This window comes from Salvelinus fontinalis, chromosome 3 (genome assembly GCF_029448725.1).
Source record: "Salvelinus fontinalis isolate EN_2023a chromosome 3, ASM2944872v1, whole genome shotgun sequence".
Taxonomy (NCBI): domain Eukaryota; kingdom Metazoa; phylum Chordata; class Actinopteri; order Salmoniformes; family Salmonidae; genus Salvelinus; species Salvelinus fontinalis.
The window spans coordinates 36,912,178-36,927,201 of record NC_074667.1 but is presented as its reverse complement, the minus strand read 5'-3'; the positions used below and the strand labels follow the sequence as shown (position 1 = coordinate 36,927,201).

At 45.1% G+C, this 15,024-nt stretch overlaps 2 protein-coding genes across 8 annotated transcripts in view; one reads left to right on the top strand and one right to left on the bottom strand.

The window, feature by feature from the left end:
- Nucleotides 1-15,024, bottom strand: part of LOC129846683 (low-density lipoprotein receptor-related protein 1-like) — a 168,011-nt gene that overhangs the window by 40,239 nt on the left and 112,748 nt on the right. For all 7 annotated transcript variants that reach the window (XM_055914578.1, XM_055914580.1, XM_055914582.1 and 4 more), the window contains exons 31-41: nucleotides 9,286-9,380; nucleotides 9,042-9,191; nucleotides 8,679-8,819; nucleotides 8,386-8,511; nucleotides 6,486-6,617; nucleotides 6,125-6,259; nucleotides 5,222-5,351; nucleotides 4,242-4,368; nucleotides 3,934-4,085; nucleotides 3,453-3,577; nucleotides 2,837-3,211 (exon numbers count right to left, since the gene is read on the bottom strand). In XM_055914578.1, coding sequence (XP_055770553.1) covers nucleotides 2,837-3,211; nucleotides 3,453-3,577; nucleotides 3,934-4,085; nucleotides 4,242-4,368; nucleotides 5,222-5,351; nucleotides 6,125-6,259; nucleotides 6,486-6,617; nucleotides 8,386-8,511; nucleotides 8,679-8,819; nucleotides 9,042-9,191; nucleotides 9,286-9,380 — 1,688 coding nt within the window. The remainder of the gene's footprint in view (nucleotides 1-2,836; nucleotides 3,212-3,452; nucleotides 3,578-3,933; nucleotides 4,086-4,241; nucleotides 4,369-5,221; nucleotides 5,352-6,124; nucleotides 6,260-6,485; nucleotides 6,618-8,385; nucleotides 8,512-8,678; nucleotides 8,820-9,041; nucleotides 9,192-9,285; nucleotides 9,381-15,024) is intronic.
- On the top strand, nucleotides 597-1,783 carry LOC129846767 (delta-type opioid receptor). Its single transcript, XM_055914633.1, has one exon. It carries the CDS (start codon nucleotides 678-680, stop codon nucleotides 1,686-1,688), a length of 1,011 nt encoding a protein of 336 aa, XP_055770608.1. The 5' UTR covers nucleotides 597-677; the 3' UTR covers nucleotides 1,689-1,783.

The window sequence follows — 15,024 nt, the reverse complement described above, 5'->3', positions numbered from 1 at the left end:
AGAGACTGAGAGCCCGGCGGCTAGCTGGATGCCAAATCAATAGCATCGCAAACGTCAACGGAGGGGGGCTGATGTCTATGTTCTCTCCTTTCTTTGGAGGGACTAGGACAAAGGCAGAGCTGATTGGCAGGACTATAAAGGCTTGATTGGAATTGTGGGAGACCTCAATCACGTGACTGGTAACAGTCACTCATCAGTAGTCTTTCAAAGGACATTTTTTGGAAAGGTAAACACTTCAGAAGAAAAAAAACTACACACTTTTCTACCGTGAGTTTCTGGACTATGGCGAGGAAAATACTGAGAGAGACAAACCCATCGAATCCTAATTGACAGGAGGGCAACTTCAGAGTGGTTATGGTCAGAAGAATTAACTTTGAGAACCTATGTAATGTCAAATTTGCTGAATGTTCCTGTTGATGGCACACCTTAGTGTTATCGACTCTCCGTTTCAATAATAATTCCCACACGCTTTGTTATCAGTGGCTAGTTGATCAGTCATAAGCAGAAGCCTAGTTTTTACAGCCGGTAGATATCGACCCATGGGAGTGTCATCTTGCTGCTAGGATTTTGCTGCTAGGATTTTGTCTCATCAGTCATCACTGCTTCACTGTATCAACTCTAGGCTCAGTGTAAGGACTAAGGAGTAGCCCCTATAAGCTGGTCTGTCTGTCCTCTCCATGGCAGATAATGGATCTGTGTGGAGTAATGACAGTGGTTCTGGTGACGAGGAGACTGGGGTCGGCAGTGTGGAGCTGGTCCTGGTTCTAGTGATGGATGTCCTGATCCTGGTGCTGGGTGTGACGGGGCACTCCCTGGTGATGGTCATCCTGTGTGGTCGTCGTAGAAGAAGGGCAGGTCCGAGGGGTCAACACAACCAGGGGAACATGACAGGGACAGGGACAGACACCCTCCTGCTGGCCCTGAGTGCGGCCGACCTTCTCCTCCTCTCCATGCTGCCCTTCCACACCGTCGCCATAGCGATGCAGCACTGGCCCTTCGGGGACTTCCTGTGTCGGCTGGTGAGCTTCCTGGGCGCCGCCTGCTCCTCGGCTAGTGCCTTCACGCTGGCCGCCCTGGCCGTAACGCGGTATCTGACCGTGGTGGAGCCAACCCAGGCCTACCGCCTTCTTACTCCTCGCCGCGTGGCGCTGACCTCCGCTGCTCTCTGGCTTCCCGCTTGTGCCCTGGCTGCCCCACAGCTGGCCTTCCGCTCTGTGGGTGCCCGGCGCATCGCCCCCGACAGCCTGGCCTGCTTCAACTTCCTGTCGCACAACGGCCAGCTGGCCTATGGAGCCTGCCAATTCTTGCTGTCCTTCGCCCTGCCACTGGGCGTCATCGCTGTGGCCTACAGCGGGATCTACATGTTCCTGTGGCGGAGTCGGAGGGACAGCCGAGCGCCCCAGGTGGAGCGATACCAACGGAAAGTGACCCAGACTTCGGCCCTGCTGGTGCTGGCCTTTACCCTGTGCTGGTTGCCCTCCTACGTCCTAACCTTTGCCCTCCTGGGTGGAGGCAGCCATGGGGCCACGGGGTCATCACCCCGCTTCGGGCCCTTCAGCGTGTTCGCCCGCATCACGGCCACCTCCTCTACCGTGGCCAACCCCATCCTCTACGTCCTCATGTCCCAGAAGTTCAGACAGGACCTGCTGGAGCTGGGTCGCAGAGGTGCCATGGGTGGGGGTCAGTAACCGTGACAACAGACAACTATACAAGACTTGTGGACATGTATCTAAATCTCTAAGGTTAAGCTGTGTGTCCATGACAAACTGGATGTGGGTTGAACATCTGTTGTCTGAGAGCTTGTGGGAAGAACTACAAAAAGTGTCATAGTAACATCTCTACAGGACTAAACTACAAAACCATTTCCACCCAAATCTCACTGCTACTTCAGTACACAACTATCCCACTAAGCTGTGGTAAAAAGCTCGAGCTCCAAGGTTCAATTGAGGGACAGCACTTGAAGTAAAGAGCCTCCCCACTGTGAGACAACAGTCTAAAAGGAGGATCTGAACACTGAGAATCAAAGGCCTCTGTCTAGAGGGCCTCCTGGGACATGGCAAAGAACATAGACATCCGGGAGAAATACATTTATGCTTGTAAAAAAAACAAGAGAAAGCTTTAAAGGATGTGAGCTCTTTTACACATTAATACCATTCTACAGCGATTGTTGTTTCTTTCTGCTATGTTCTTCTGAGATAAAGAGAATGAAGGTCTAGCTGTGCCTCAATCTGGTTTATGTTGTTGTGTACAGTGTGTTCCCAAACTGAGGTAGATATGAAAGCTTTCCACTTTGTTTTCCAGACTCTCAGAAATAATAGTTGGCCACTAGGTTTTCCTGCCATGTTTCAGTTGGAGGTCCAAAACAAGTTTTGTTTTGAGCCCCAGCTGTTTCTTCCTGGAGAATGCTACCCATTGGGGGAGGGGGGGGGGGGGTTCTGCCACCAAATAGGGTTTGTTCTTAGTGAAGGAGGAGGAGGAGAGGAGGATGAAAGATGCTGCTTAATGAATGGGAGGGAGAGAGAGCCGTCTAACAGAGGGAAAATGTTTTAGCACATTTCTCAAACTTCAGCCAAATAACATAACTAGTGCTTCCCTACATTCACTTGGCCTTATCAATTAGCATTGAAAACAGAATAAATCAATGGATTATGGGTTATGAGGGGAAATAGGACATGGGTTGCTATAGGATTAGGGGCATGATAACAGATCAAATAAAACAATGTTTTAAAATAAAATGTTAATCACATACACAGATTACAGCAGGTATAAAAGGTGCAGCGAAATGCTTATTTTGATTGGATGAATAAGAGAGGAGAGAGGAGGGTGAGTAACTTACTTTCCACCAGTGTCTTGCGGTCCGAGCCATCATCATTGATCTGCTGGATGTTTCCAAAGTGGATGTCACTAAAGAAGATGCGATTGGCTCCTTTCCCTCCTCCTCCACGGTAGTCAAACGTCAGAGCTATAACGTTCTTCATGTGTTCAGGATCCTCAAACGCTTTTATAGGAGCATTTAGGTTCTCTTCATCCGATAGGTGAACGCTCTTTAGAATGGTCCGTTCCGAGTAGAGTAGGTAGCCGTCGTAGTCACGGCAACCCCGTCCGTCCTCGGCCAACATGCCGTGAGCACAGGCACATGTACGTTCTGCGTTGCCACGGAAAAGACACAGTTGCTGGCAGCCGCCGTTGTTATCCTTACAAACATTCGTTCCTGTGTATAGGGGAAACATATTTCATATTCACTGTAGATATTCTTTTCCCTCTCAATAAAATCGGCAGATAATTCAAATATGAAACATTTGAAAAATATCACATTAAATGGTATTCTGAATAAAATCTTTAATGGGTTTGGGGATCTCAAATAATTGTATTACCAAACTTTGCAGCATTACTGCCCCTATAAATCATCTCTGAGTAGACTCTCTAAACGAACACATCCACACACTGCCCACCTTGCTGCCTGGCCCGGTTGAACACTTTGATGTCTTTGAGCTGTACTCCGATGCCAGTGCGCAGAGGCACAGAATCTGTAGCGTTGTCTTTGCTGCCCCTCTTTATGGAGCCATTGGCATGAGTCCTGATACAGGCCAGACAGAGAGAGAGAGAGACATGACATCAGGGAGAGAGAGACGGACTAAGTAAAAGAAGGAGTGAGGGAGACACCGGCTGAAAAGGAAGGTGAAAGATGAGTGAGAAAGATGGAGTGAATAAATTAGGTGACATTAAATACATGCTGGAAAGAATGTCAGAAAGAGCGAAAGAGACATGGCATCAGTGCAGAAATAGAAAGGGTGAGGGAGACAACAGCTGAGAAGCAAGGTGACAGATTATGGCGAGAGGGAGTGAATTCATTCTATACAATGAATAGGTGGAAGAGTGAATGTCAGAGAGAGAGGGAGAGAGAGATAGAGAGAGAGAGAGATAGAGACATACCTGTCACTCCAATAGATGTATTTCTCAAACACAGAGACAGAGAACATGTCCATGTTGTTGTTAGCCAGCACCACCTCTCTGTTCTCTCCGGTCTCCAGGTTGATACGCTCTATCTTGTCTGTACGAGCGTCACACCAGTACAGAAGACCCTCCTGCACACACATATCAGGACAGGGAGCTCAGTTTGTGTGTGTTGTGGTGGTTATTTGTCTGTGTGTTTATGTGGGTTGTGGTGGTTATTTGTCTGTGTGTTTGTGTGGGTTGTGGTGGTTATTTGTCTGTGTGTTTGTGTGGGTGTTATACTGTACCCGGTAGTCTATGGAGATGCCATTAGGCCAGCTGATGCTGACGTTGACTAGTACAGCTCTCTGAGACCCATCCAGACGAGACCTCTCGATCCGTGGGTACTGACCCCACTCTGTCCAGAACAGGTACCTGTACACACGCAAACACACATACATAGAGAGAGCATAAGAGTGAGGTCACTTTCCCCTTATTGAGGTGACTAAACTACTTGGAGTAACCCTGGATTGTAAACGGTCATGGTCAAAACCTATTGATACGACAGTAGCTAAGATGGGGAGAAGTCTGTCGATCATAAAGCACTGCTCTGCCTTCTTAACAACAATATCAACAAGGCAGGTCCTACAGGCCCTAGTTTTGTCGTTCCTGGACTATTGTTCAGTCGTGTGGTCAGGTGCCAGAAAGAGGGACTTAGGAAAATTACTATTGTCTCAAAACTGGGCAGTACAGCTGGCCCTTAATGATATGTCAATCATGTCAATCTCTCATGGCTCAAAGTGGAGGAGAGATTGACTTCATCACTACTTGTTTTTGTAAGAAGTGTTGACAAGCTGAATGCACCGAGGTGTCTATTTAAACTACTAGCACACAGCTCAGACACCCATGCATACCCCACAAGACATGTCACCAGAGGTCTCTTCACAGTCCACAAATCCAGAACAGACTATGGGAGGCACACAGTACTACATAGAGCCATGACTACATGGAACTCTATTCCACATCAGGTAACACCTTATGGAACAGCAGGGACTGTGAAGAGACACACACACGGGTACAACCACAAGTGCTAGTACACGCACTCTACATACACCTACATTGTAATTCTGTTGTATGGTGGTATTATACTATGTGCATTGTAGATATGTAGTGGTGTAATAATGTTAATATGATGTTCTGTTTTATCTTTTGCATTAATGTGTTTGGACCCCAGGAAAAGTAGCTGCTGCCTTGGCAGCAGAGGTCAACCCCCCTCCCCCATGCTCACCCCTTTTCTGGGTGGACAGTGATGGCGCGGGGCTTGTCCAGGCCCTGGGAGATGACCACGTAGCGGAAGGAGCCGTTGAGTCTGGCCACCTCAATCACATCAAAGCCCTGGTCAGTCCAGTAGATGTTCCCTATGGAGGGACAGAGCACCAACACAAAATACAACAGCAATACAAACCACTCACACTTTTGCTACAGTGTATTTTAAACAATCAACATGCTTTACAGTACAACAACATTAATGGGATCAACCAGAAGAGTCTAACTGATAAAGTAGTTCCGTGGAAGGTTACTGTAGGTTTTGGGATAAATAAAGTTCTATACATTTTCAATGTATATGACACCTAATACAACTTGGCAAATGGATAATGCTGCCGTGTTGTTGTGTTGGTGCTGTGGTGTTAACAGGGTTTCCCAGCGTAACCTCAGAGGGCTGATGGGATGCTGCAGTGTTCATTACTCATCCTGCAGTAAGGCTTCGCTCTGTACGCACCCATGTCATGTGACCTAAGTTATACAGGCACCTATCTGGGCTATAGAGGCACCTATCTATCTGGGCTTCTTCCCATCTCCTCGGTCTAACCCTCTTCCTCTTTCTCCTCCTTTGTAAGCTTCTCCCTCCCTCTGACTGTATTTCTCTCCCTGGCCTTCTCTCACCCTCCCTTCCCTTGCATAGGTGAAGATGTGATCAGAATGAGTCTCATCTCTCTTCTGTAAGGCTGCGAAGCGTGTCAGCCATGAGTCTGTGACAGATGTGTGTGTGTGTGTGTGTGTGTGTGTGTGTGTGTGTGTGTGTGTGTGTGTGTGTGTGTGTGTGTGTGTGTGTGTGTGTGTGTGTGTACAGTCTGTACATGTGCGCGTATGAGTCTGCATGCATGTGTGTATATGTGTGAGCGCGCCTCACCAGCGATCCAGTCCACAGCGATGCCCTCCACTCTGCCGATGCCGTTAGTGACCACATCTTCTCTCCAGGTCTGGTCTCTCTTAGCTCTGCTGATGGTGCTCAGGCCCATGTCCACCCAGTAGATCGTATCATTGTCTGGAGGGGAGAGGAGAGCCATCAGTACAGAACAGTAGATCTACTATACCCATTATACTCCTTCATTAACATGTTCATGTGGAATACACCTATTATACTGGCTAGATTCAGCATATTTTCATGACAAGATATTTTTCATCACTACCGATCTAAAATAAACTCGATTTTGGTTTTCTATAGTGTTTGAAAACCCCTCCCTCCAAGGTGTGTGTATGTGTGTCCCTACCTGCATGGAAGTCTATGCCCACAGCGAGGGAGGTGCCCGACACTGGCACCAGAGCATCTGACTTGTCCGAGGGGTCCAGGGGGATGCCACGGATGCCCTCATGAACAGAGTAGAGCAGGAAGGAGCCCACTCCTGAGACCGAGTGAAACATTACCCAAAGTTTATCTCTGGACACACTAAGAGGTCAGTGGCAGTACAAAACATGGAATATTTCCAGATGAAAACAAATGAATGATTATGAGATTATAAACTCATCCCACTGTCAACTGTGTTTATTTTCAGCAAACGTAACATGTGTAAATATTTGTATGAACATAACAAGATTCAACAACTGAGACATAAACTGAACAAGTTCTACAGACATGTGACTAAAAGAAATGGAATAATGTATTCCCTGAACAAAGGGGGGGGGGGGGATCAAAATCAAAAGTAACAATCAGTATCTGATGTGGCCACCAGCTGCATTAAGTACTGCAGTGCATCTCCTCCTCATGGACTGCACCCGAATTACAAGTTCTTGCTGTGAGATGTTACTCCACTCTTCCACCAAGGCACCTGCAAGTTTCATTACTGGGGGGGGACGGCCCTAGCCCTCACCATCCCATCCAATCCAACAGGTCCTAGACGTGCTCAATGGGATTGAGATCCGGGCTCTTCGCTGGCTATGGCAGAACACTGACATTCCTGTCTTGCAGGAAATCACGCACAGAACGAGCAGTATGGCTGGTGGCATTGTCATGCTGGAGAATCATGTCAGGATGAGCCTGCAGGAAGGGTACCACATGAAGGAGGAGGATGTCCTCCCTGTAACACACAGTGTTGAGATTGCCTGCAATGACAACAAGCTCAGTCCGGTGTGACACACCGCCCCAGACCATGATGGACCCTCCACCTCCAAATCGATCCCGCTCCAGGGTACAGACCTCGGTGTAACGCTCATTCCTTCGACGATAAACGTGAATCCGACCATCACCCCTGGTGAGACAAAACCGCGACTCGTCAGTGAAGAGCACTTTTTGCCAGTCCTGTCTGGTCCAGTGACAGTGGGTTTGTGCCCATAGGCGACGTTGTTGCCGGTGATATCTGGTGAGAACCTGCCTTACAACAGGCCTACAAGCCCTCAGTCCAGTCTCTCTCAGCCTATTGCGGACAGTCTGCGCACTGATGGAGGGATTGTGCGTTCCTGGTGTAACTCGGGCAGTTGTTGTTGCCATCCTCTACCTGTCCCGCAGGTGTGATGTTTGAATGTACCAATCCGGTGCAGGTGTTGTTATACGTGGTCTGTCACTGCGAGGACAATCAGCTGTCCGTCCTGTCTCCCTGTAGCGCTGTCTTAGGCCTCTCACAGTACGGACATAGCAATGTATTGCCCTGGCCACATCTGCAGGCCTCATGCCTCCTTGCAGCATGCCTAAGGCACGTTCACGCAGGTGAGCAGGGACCCTGGGCATCTTTCTTTTGGTGTTTTTCCAGAGTCAGTAGAAAGGCCTCTTTAGTGTCCCAAGTGTTCATAACTGTGACCTTAATTGCCTACCGTCTGTAAGCTGTTAGTGTCTTAACGACCATTCCACAGGTGTATGTTCATTCATTGTTTATGGTTCATTGAACAAGCACGGGGAACAGTGTTTAAACCCTGTACAATGAAGATCTGTGAAGTTATTTGGATTTTTACGAATTATTTTTGAAAGACAGGGTCCTGAAAAAGGGATGTTTCTTTTTTTGCTGAGTTTATTATATTAATCTTGGTTTTGCTAAATATAGCACATCCAAATGTAGCTTGTGTTTGTTTGACTAAAAACTGAAGTAATGTTTTGTTTCCATGACTGCAAGACCAGGCATCTATGACCTTTCAAATATCAGAATAAAGATCCAAACAAAATGTTCACGGTGTGTGTCTTACCCTCGCAGGACTGTTGTCCACTCCTGAGGCTGTATCCAGCGGTACACATGCAGGCTCGTGTGGTGGGGGAGGTGGGCAGGCACAGCTGGGAACAGTCTCCATTGCTATTACTGCACAGATTGGTGCCTGGAAACACAACGCACAAAAACACAAACAAACATTTTCACATAGATTAAAATGGTTATTTCTAATTTATAGCTACCATGGTTCCCAAGCATGATGTACACCCACACGCAAACACACACCCACACCCACACCCACACGCAAACACACACGCAAACACACATAAATACCTTTCTGCACGGTCTCGTTGTAGATCTTCAAGTGCATCATGGCTGAGGTGCTGTTTCTCAGGACCTTCCAGTTCCCTCCGTCACGCTTGTCACAGGTTCCTATCTGGTCAGTCCCCTGGTCCGCCCACCATAGCTTGTCCCCTACACACAACAGCCAATCACAACATGACATCATTTAATCTCTTCACACAAGTGGGCCAATCAAAATGACCTATCGTACTCATACTATGATCACACAAAGAACCGATGTTGAGACCCACTGTAGCTCCCTTTCTGAGTATTCAAACTCTTCGGGACAGAACGCTAAAGGCAGCTAGGAGGCAGAATGTACAGTCCTAGTGAGAGTGGAGCCATGTTACATACCCATGATGGCCAGAGCTGTGGCCTTGGTCAGTTTGCCCTTGACCCCCTCCAGAACCTCCAGACCCGAACCATCCAGCTTACAGCGGCTGATGGTGCTGTTCCCTGAGCTGACCCAGTACAACTGCTCTGTGTCAAAGTCTATGGACAGACCTGGAGACAGACAGGGAGGAACATTATGGCTGTATCCTAAATTGCAATGTATTCCTTATATATAGTACACTATTTTTTCCCCAGAGCCACTCACCCACTGGGCCTTTCTGATTGGTGAAGAGGACACTGCGGTTGTTGCCGTCTGTGTTTGCCATGCTGATGTTGTCTCCATCTGTCCAGTACAGCTTCCTGGAACACACACACACACACACAGACACACAGACAGACAGACACACAGACAGACAGAGAGAGACAGAGAGAGACAGAGAGAGACAGAGAGAGACAGAGAGAGAGAGAGAGACAGAGAGAGAGAGAGAGAGAGAGAGAGAGAGAGAGAGAGAGAGAGAGAGAGAGAGAGAGAGAGAGAGAGAGAGAGAATATCAATACATCATGCTACTGAAAGCACTAGAAGTGACAAGACCTGCCGTTCGTTAGCCTGGACAGCGCCTAACAGTGTGCTATCATTAAAACTATTTGTGAAAACTATTATTCTGTTTTCACACACAATTAGACAACACCCATCACAACAACGTTCATACTTGTTTTTTTATAAGTGAGAAGGGAATTGTTTAAAACTAGCAAAACCATCAACAGCTACACATGTGGAGCTCCCACATGGAATATTTATCTACTGAACATCTCCTTGACAGATGTAAATGTATGTAGTTATATATCTAGTTTACAATCTATGTAAAAACGTGCCCTGTGTTTTAACAGCAGCATCTTTCATTGGGTATAAAGTACAGGAGACAGTTTTTATTGCAGGGTAAAGGCTAGCTTAGAACAGTGTGTGTGGATGTTGATTGGGTTAGGCCAAGCAGAAAACATGTCAGTGGGGATGGGCTAGTGTAGAGTCCTGCAGCAATTGAGATTCACTGCATTCAAATTTAATGCCCCATAAATGGCTTCTCTTTCTCGCCATTCATTTCTCTGAAATTCTCTCGCTCCCTCCCTCTCCCTCACAGAGGCATATGTAGGCTACACAAAATTGGGCTGAAACAAACTCATAAAAAATAAACACGTACAGAAACACATGCAATCAGAATTCACAGATGAATTGGCCCACATGGAAAACTAGAAACATAGAAACTGTAAATGATGTGGTAACAGGACATACACTTATTTCCATGACAGAATGAAAAAGCAATTTTGGACTGACCAATGTAGACATTTTCAAATGTATCGCAAAATTTCGACGTGAAAGCTTTTGGACATCAGTGCAATGTTGAGGGAATCCCATTTCAGTCAGAATAATATACTCATATGATAAGATAGGCTCTCTGCAAGATTTTGTATATCCAACTGACAATCTCTTAGAAAAAAATATTAACTATTGGAACCGATACTTAAAAATAACTGATATTGGCACAAGATGAAGGGGGTTTTGGAAAATAACTAACAAAATTACAGTTGTACACTAAATCAAGTATAAACTAATGTATAGGATGTATTATACAAGAGACAAAATTCACAAATTCTACAACACAACGGCAGAGTCATGTCTTAAGTGTAAAACTAACAATGACTTAATAATTCATGCCTTCTGGGAGTGCTATGAAGTCAAAAAGTTATGGGCGTAGTTAGAAAGTTAGTTGTCAGAAGTTTTACAATGTAAATTTACTTTTAATTCGTCTGACTGCATATTTCAAGACATGGCATATGAGGGTGTGAGGAGATACCCAATGGGTTGGACAATATAATTTCCGTCACTTATTTTGAAGTAGCTATTACTTAAATACCGGAAGTCAAATGATACTCCAACGTTAAGAAAATGGAAGAATCAAATTATTTATAATTTTAATGTTTGGCAGTGATTACAGCATTGAGTCTTCTGGGTATGACCCTACAAGCTTGGCACACCTGTATTTGGGGACTTTCTCCAACTCTTCTCTGCGGATCCTTTCGATCTCTGTCAGGTTAGATGGGGAGTGTTGCTGCACAGCTATTTCCAGGTCTCTCCAGAGATGTTGGATTGGGTTTAAGTCCAGGCTCTGGCTGGGCCACTCAAGAACATTCAGAGACTTGTCCTGAAGCCACTCCTGCATTGTCTTGGCTGTGTGCTTAGGGTTGTTGTCCTGTTGGAAGGTGAATCTTCACCCCAGTCTGAGGTCCTGAGCATTCTGGAGCAGGTTTTCATCAACAATCTCTCTGTACTTTGCTCCGTTCATCTTTACCTCGATCCTAGTCTCCCAGTTCCTGCCGCTGAAAAACATCCCTACAGACTGATGCTGCCATCATGATTCAGCTTAGGGATGGTGCCAGGTTTCCTCCAGACGTGACACTTTGCATTAAGGCCAAATAGTTCAATATTGGTTTCATCAGACCAGAGAATCCTGTTTGTGCCTTTTGGCAAACTCCAAGCGGGCCTTCACGTGCCTTTTATTGAGGACTGGCTTCCGTCTGGCCACTACCATAAAGGCTTGATTGGTGGAGTGCTGAAAAGATGGTTGTCCTTCTGGAAAATTCTCCACAGAGGAGCTCTAGAGCTCTGTCAGAGTGACAATCAGGTTCTTGGTCACATCCCTGACCAAGGCCCTTCTCCCCCTATTGCTCAGTTTGGCCGGACGGCCAGCTCTAGGAAGAGTCTTGGTGGTTCCAAACTTCTTCCATTTAAGAATGATGGAGGCCACTGTTCTTGGGGACATACAATGCTGCATAAATGTTTTGGTACAATTCCCCAGATCTGTGCCTCAGCACAATCCTGTCTCGGAGCTCTACAGACAATTCCTTCGACCTCATAGCTTGGTTTTCGCTCTGACACGCACGGTCAACTGTGGGACCTTAAATAGACAGGTGTGTGCCTTTCCAAATCATATCCAATCAATTGAATTTACCACAGGTGGACTCCAAACAGGTTGTAGAAACATCTCAAGGATGATCAATGGAAACAGGATGCACCTGAGCTCAATTTCAAGTCTCATAGCAAAGGGTCTGAATACTTATGTAAATAAGGTATCTGTTTTTTATTTTTAATACATTTGCCAAAAAAATCAAAAAAACTGTTTTTGCTTTGTCATTATGGGGTATTGTGAGGAATTAAATGTATTTAATCCATTTTAGAATAAGGCTGTGACGTAAATTTTTTGGGGAAAAGTCAAGGGGTCTAAATACATTCTGAAGGAACTGTATGTAAATGTTAAGATGTCTATTGTTTTTTATTATTATTCATTTTTTTAGGGGTAGATCAGCTTTAGTGTTGCAGATATTGTGGCTTCCATCAATGTTATAACAGTACCAGTCAAATGTTGACACCTACTCATTCCAGGGTTTTTCTTTATTTTTACTATTTTCTAGTGAAGACATCAACACTTTGAGATAACGCATATGGAATCATGTAGTAACCCCAAAAAATGGTTAAACAAATCAAAATATATTTTATATTTGAGATTCTTCAAAGTAGCCACCCTTTGCCTTTGACAGCTTTGCACACTCTTGACAGTCTCTCAAACAGTTTCGTGAGGTAGTCACCTGGAATGCAGTTCAACAACAGCTCAAATAAGCAAAGAGAAATGACAGTCCATCATTCCTTTAAGACATGAAGGTCAGTCAATGCAGAACATTTCAAGAACTTTGAACGTTTCTTCAAGTGCAGTGGCAAAAACCATCAAGCGCTATGATGAAACTGGCTCTCATGATGACCGCCACAGGAAAGGAAGACTCAGAGTTACCTCTGCTGTAGAGGATAAGTTCATTAGAGTTACCAGCATCAGAAATTGCAGCTGAGTTCAAGTAACAGGCACGTCTCAACATCAACTGTTCAGAGCAGACTGCGTGAATCAGGCATTCATGGTCGAATTGCTGTAAAGAAACCACTACTAAACGACACCAATAATAAGAAGAGACTTGCTTGGGCCAAGAAACACAAGCAATGGACATTAGACCAGTGGAAATCTGTCCTTTGGTCTGAAGAGTCCAAATTTCAGATTTTTGGTTGCAACGGATGATCTCCGCATGTGTGGTTCCCACCGTGAAGCATGGAAGTGGAGGTGTGATGGTGCTTTGCTGACACTGTCTGATTTATGCCAGCAGCATACCACTACTGGCTTGCTTCTGAAGCTAAGCAGGGTTGGTCCTGGTCAGGCCCTGGATGGGAGACCAGATGCTGCTGGAAGTGGTGTTGGAGGGCCAGTAGGAGGCACTCTTTCCTCTGGTCTAAAAAATATCCCAATGCCCCAGGGCAGTGATTGGGGACACTGCCCTGTGTAGGGTGCCGTCTTTCGGATGGGACGTTAAACGGGTGTCTTGACTCTCTGAGGTCATTAAAAGATCCCATGGCACTTATCGTAAGAGTAGGGGTGTTAACCCCGGTGTCCTGGCTAAATTCCCAATCTGGCCCTCAAACCATCATGGTCACCTAATAATCCCCAGTTTACAATTGGCTCATTCATCCCCCTCCTCTCCCCTGTAACTATTCCCCAGGTCGTTGCTGCAAATGAGAACGTGTTCTCAGTCAACTTACCTGGTAAAATAACGGTAAAATAAAATAAAAAATAAATTTAGAATTCAAGGCACACTTAACCAGCATGGCTACCACAGTATTCTGCAGCGATACCACATCCCATCTGGTTTGCTCTTAGTGGAACTATCATTTGTTTTTCAACAGGACAATGACCCAACACAGCCTGGAGATGTGTAAGGGCTATTTGTCCAAGAAGGAGAGTGATGGAGTGCTGCATCAGATGACCTGGCCCCCACATTCACTGGACCTCAAGCAGAGTGAAGGAAAAGCAGCCAACAAGTGCTCAGCATATGTGGGAACTCTTCAAGACTGTTCAAAAAGCATTCCAGGTGAAGCTGGTTGAGAGAATGCCAAGAGTGTGTAAAGCTGTCATCAAGGCTATTTGAAGAATCTCAAATATAAAATATTTGATTTGTTCAACACTTTTTTGCTTACTACATGATTCCATATGTGTTATTTCATAGTTTTTCTTCATTATTATTCTACAATGTAGAAAATAGTAAATAAATAAAAACCCTTGAATGAGTAGGTGTTCTAAAACGTTTGACCGATAGTGTACATATAAAATATATTGTTTAATATATTTTCCATTATTATATTCCCCTAACCCTACCACCTCTCCCCTATTGGAGTAAACTAATTGACAACAACACCTAGGCCTCTACTTCCAGATTATACACTATATATATTTCACAAACACAGTATATTTCGTTTGTTTTTGTCCCATGAGCCTTCAGCTACCTTCAACTCCTCCCATCTTTCTCTGAAGACCATCCAGTTTCGATTTTTATTTGCTATCTTTTTTTCACTGTGCTGTTTCACAATGTTCTGAACCTTTTACAGACAGTATAAGTTTACATGCGTTCTTGTTAGTCCAACCCTTCAGCTCCACTCAAACCTTCCCATCTGTTCGCCATATATTTCTCAAGTGCGCTGTGACGTTTCACAAAAGTTCTGAACCTTTCTATTCTCATAGTTCCTACAGAATGTAAATTAAAAATAAACATTTTTGCTACGAGTATTATTATATTACTGATCGATTGACTATGACTTTTTACATCACAGCTCCAGGTAAACATTGTAATTCTTCAGACATTCCTGAACCTGCGACCAAAAACAAGCTTTGGACAGTACCAAAACAAATGATCTAATGATTGTCTCTTCGCAGCAAAATCTGCAGAGCTGGGATGGTTGTATCTCCCATATAACATTCTATTGGTTGCAAGAGTTTTGTATAATAATTTAAATTGAAAAACTCAAAGTTTTGAATCCAGCGTCGTTTTGTGTATCAGTTCATGTGCCATGGAATCTATATGGCACAGCTGTACATGTTTTGGTCCTTAAATGAAACTGGTAGACTTTTAGTCTTTAATG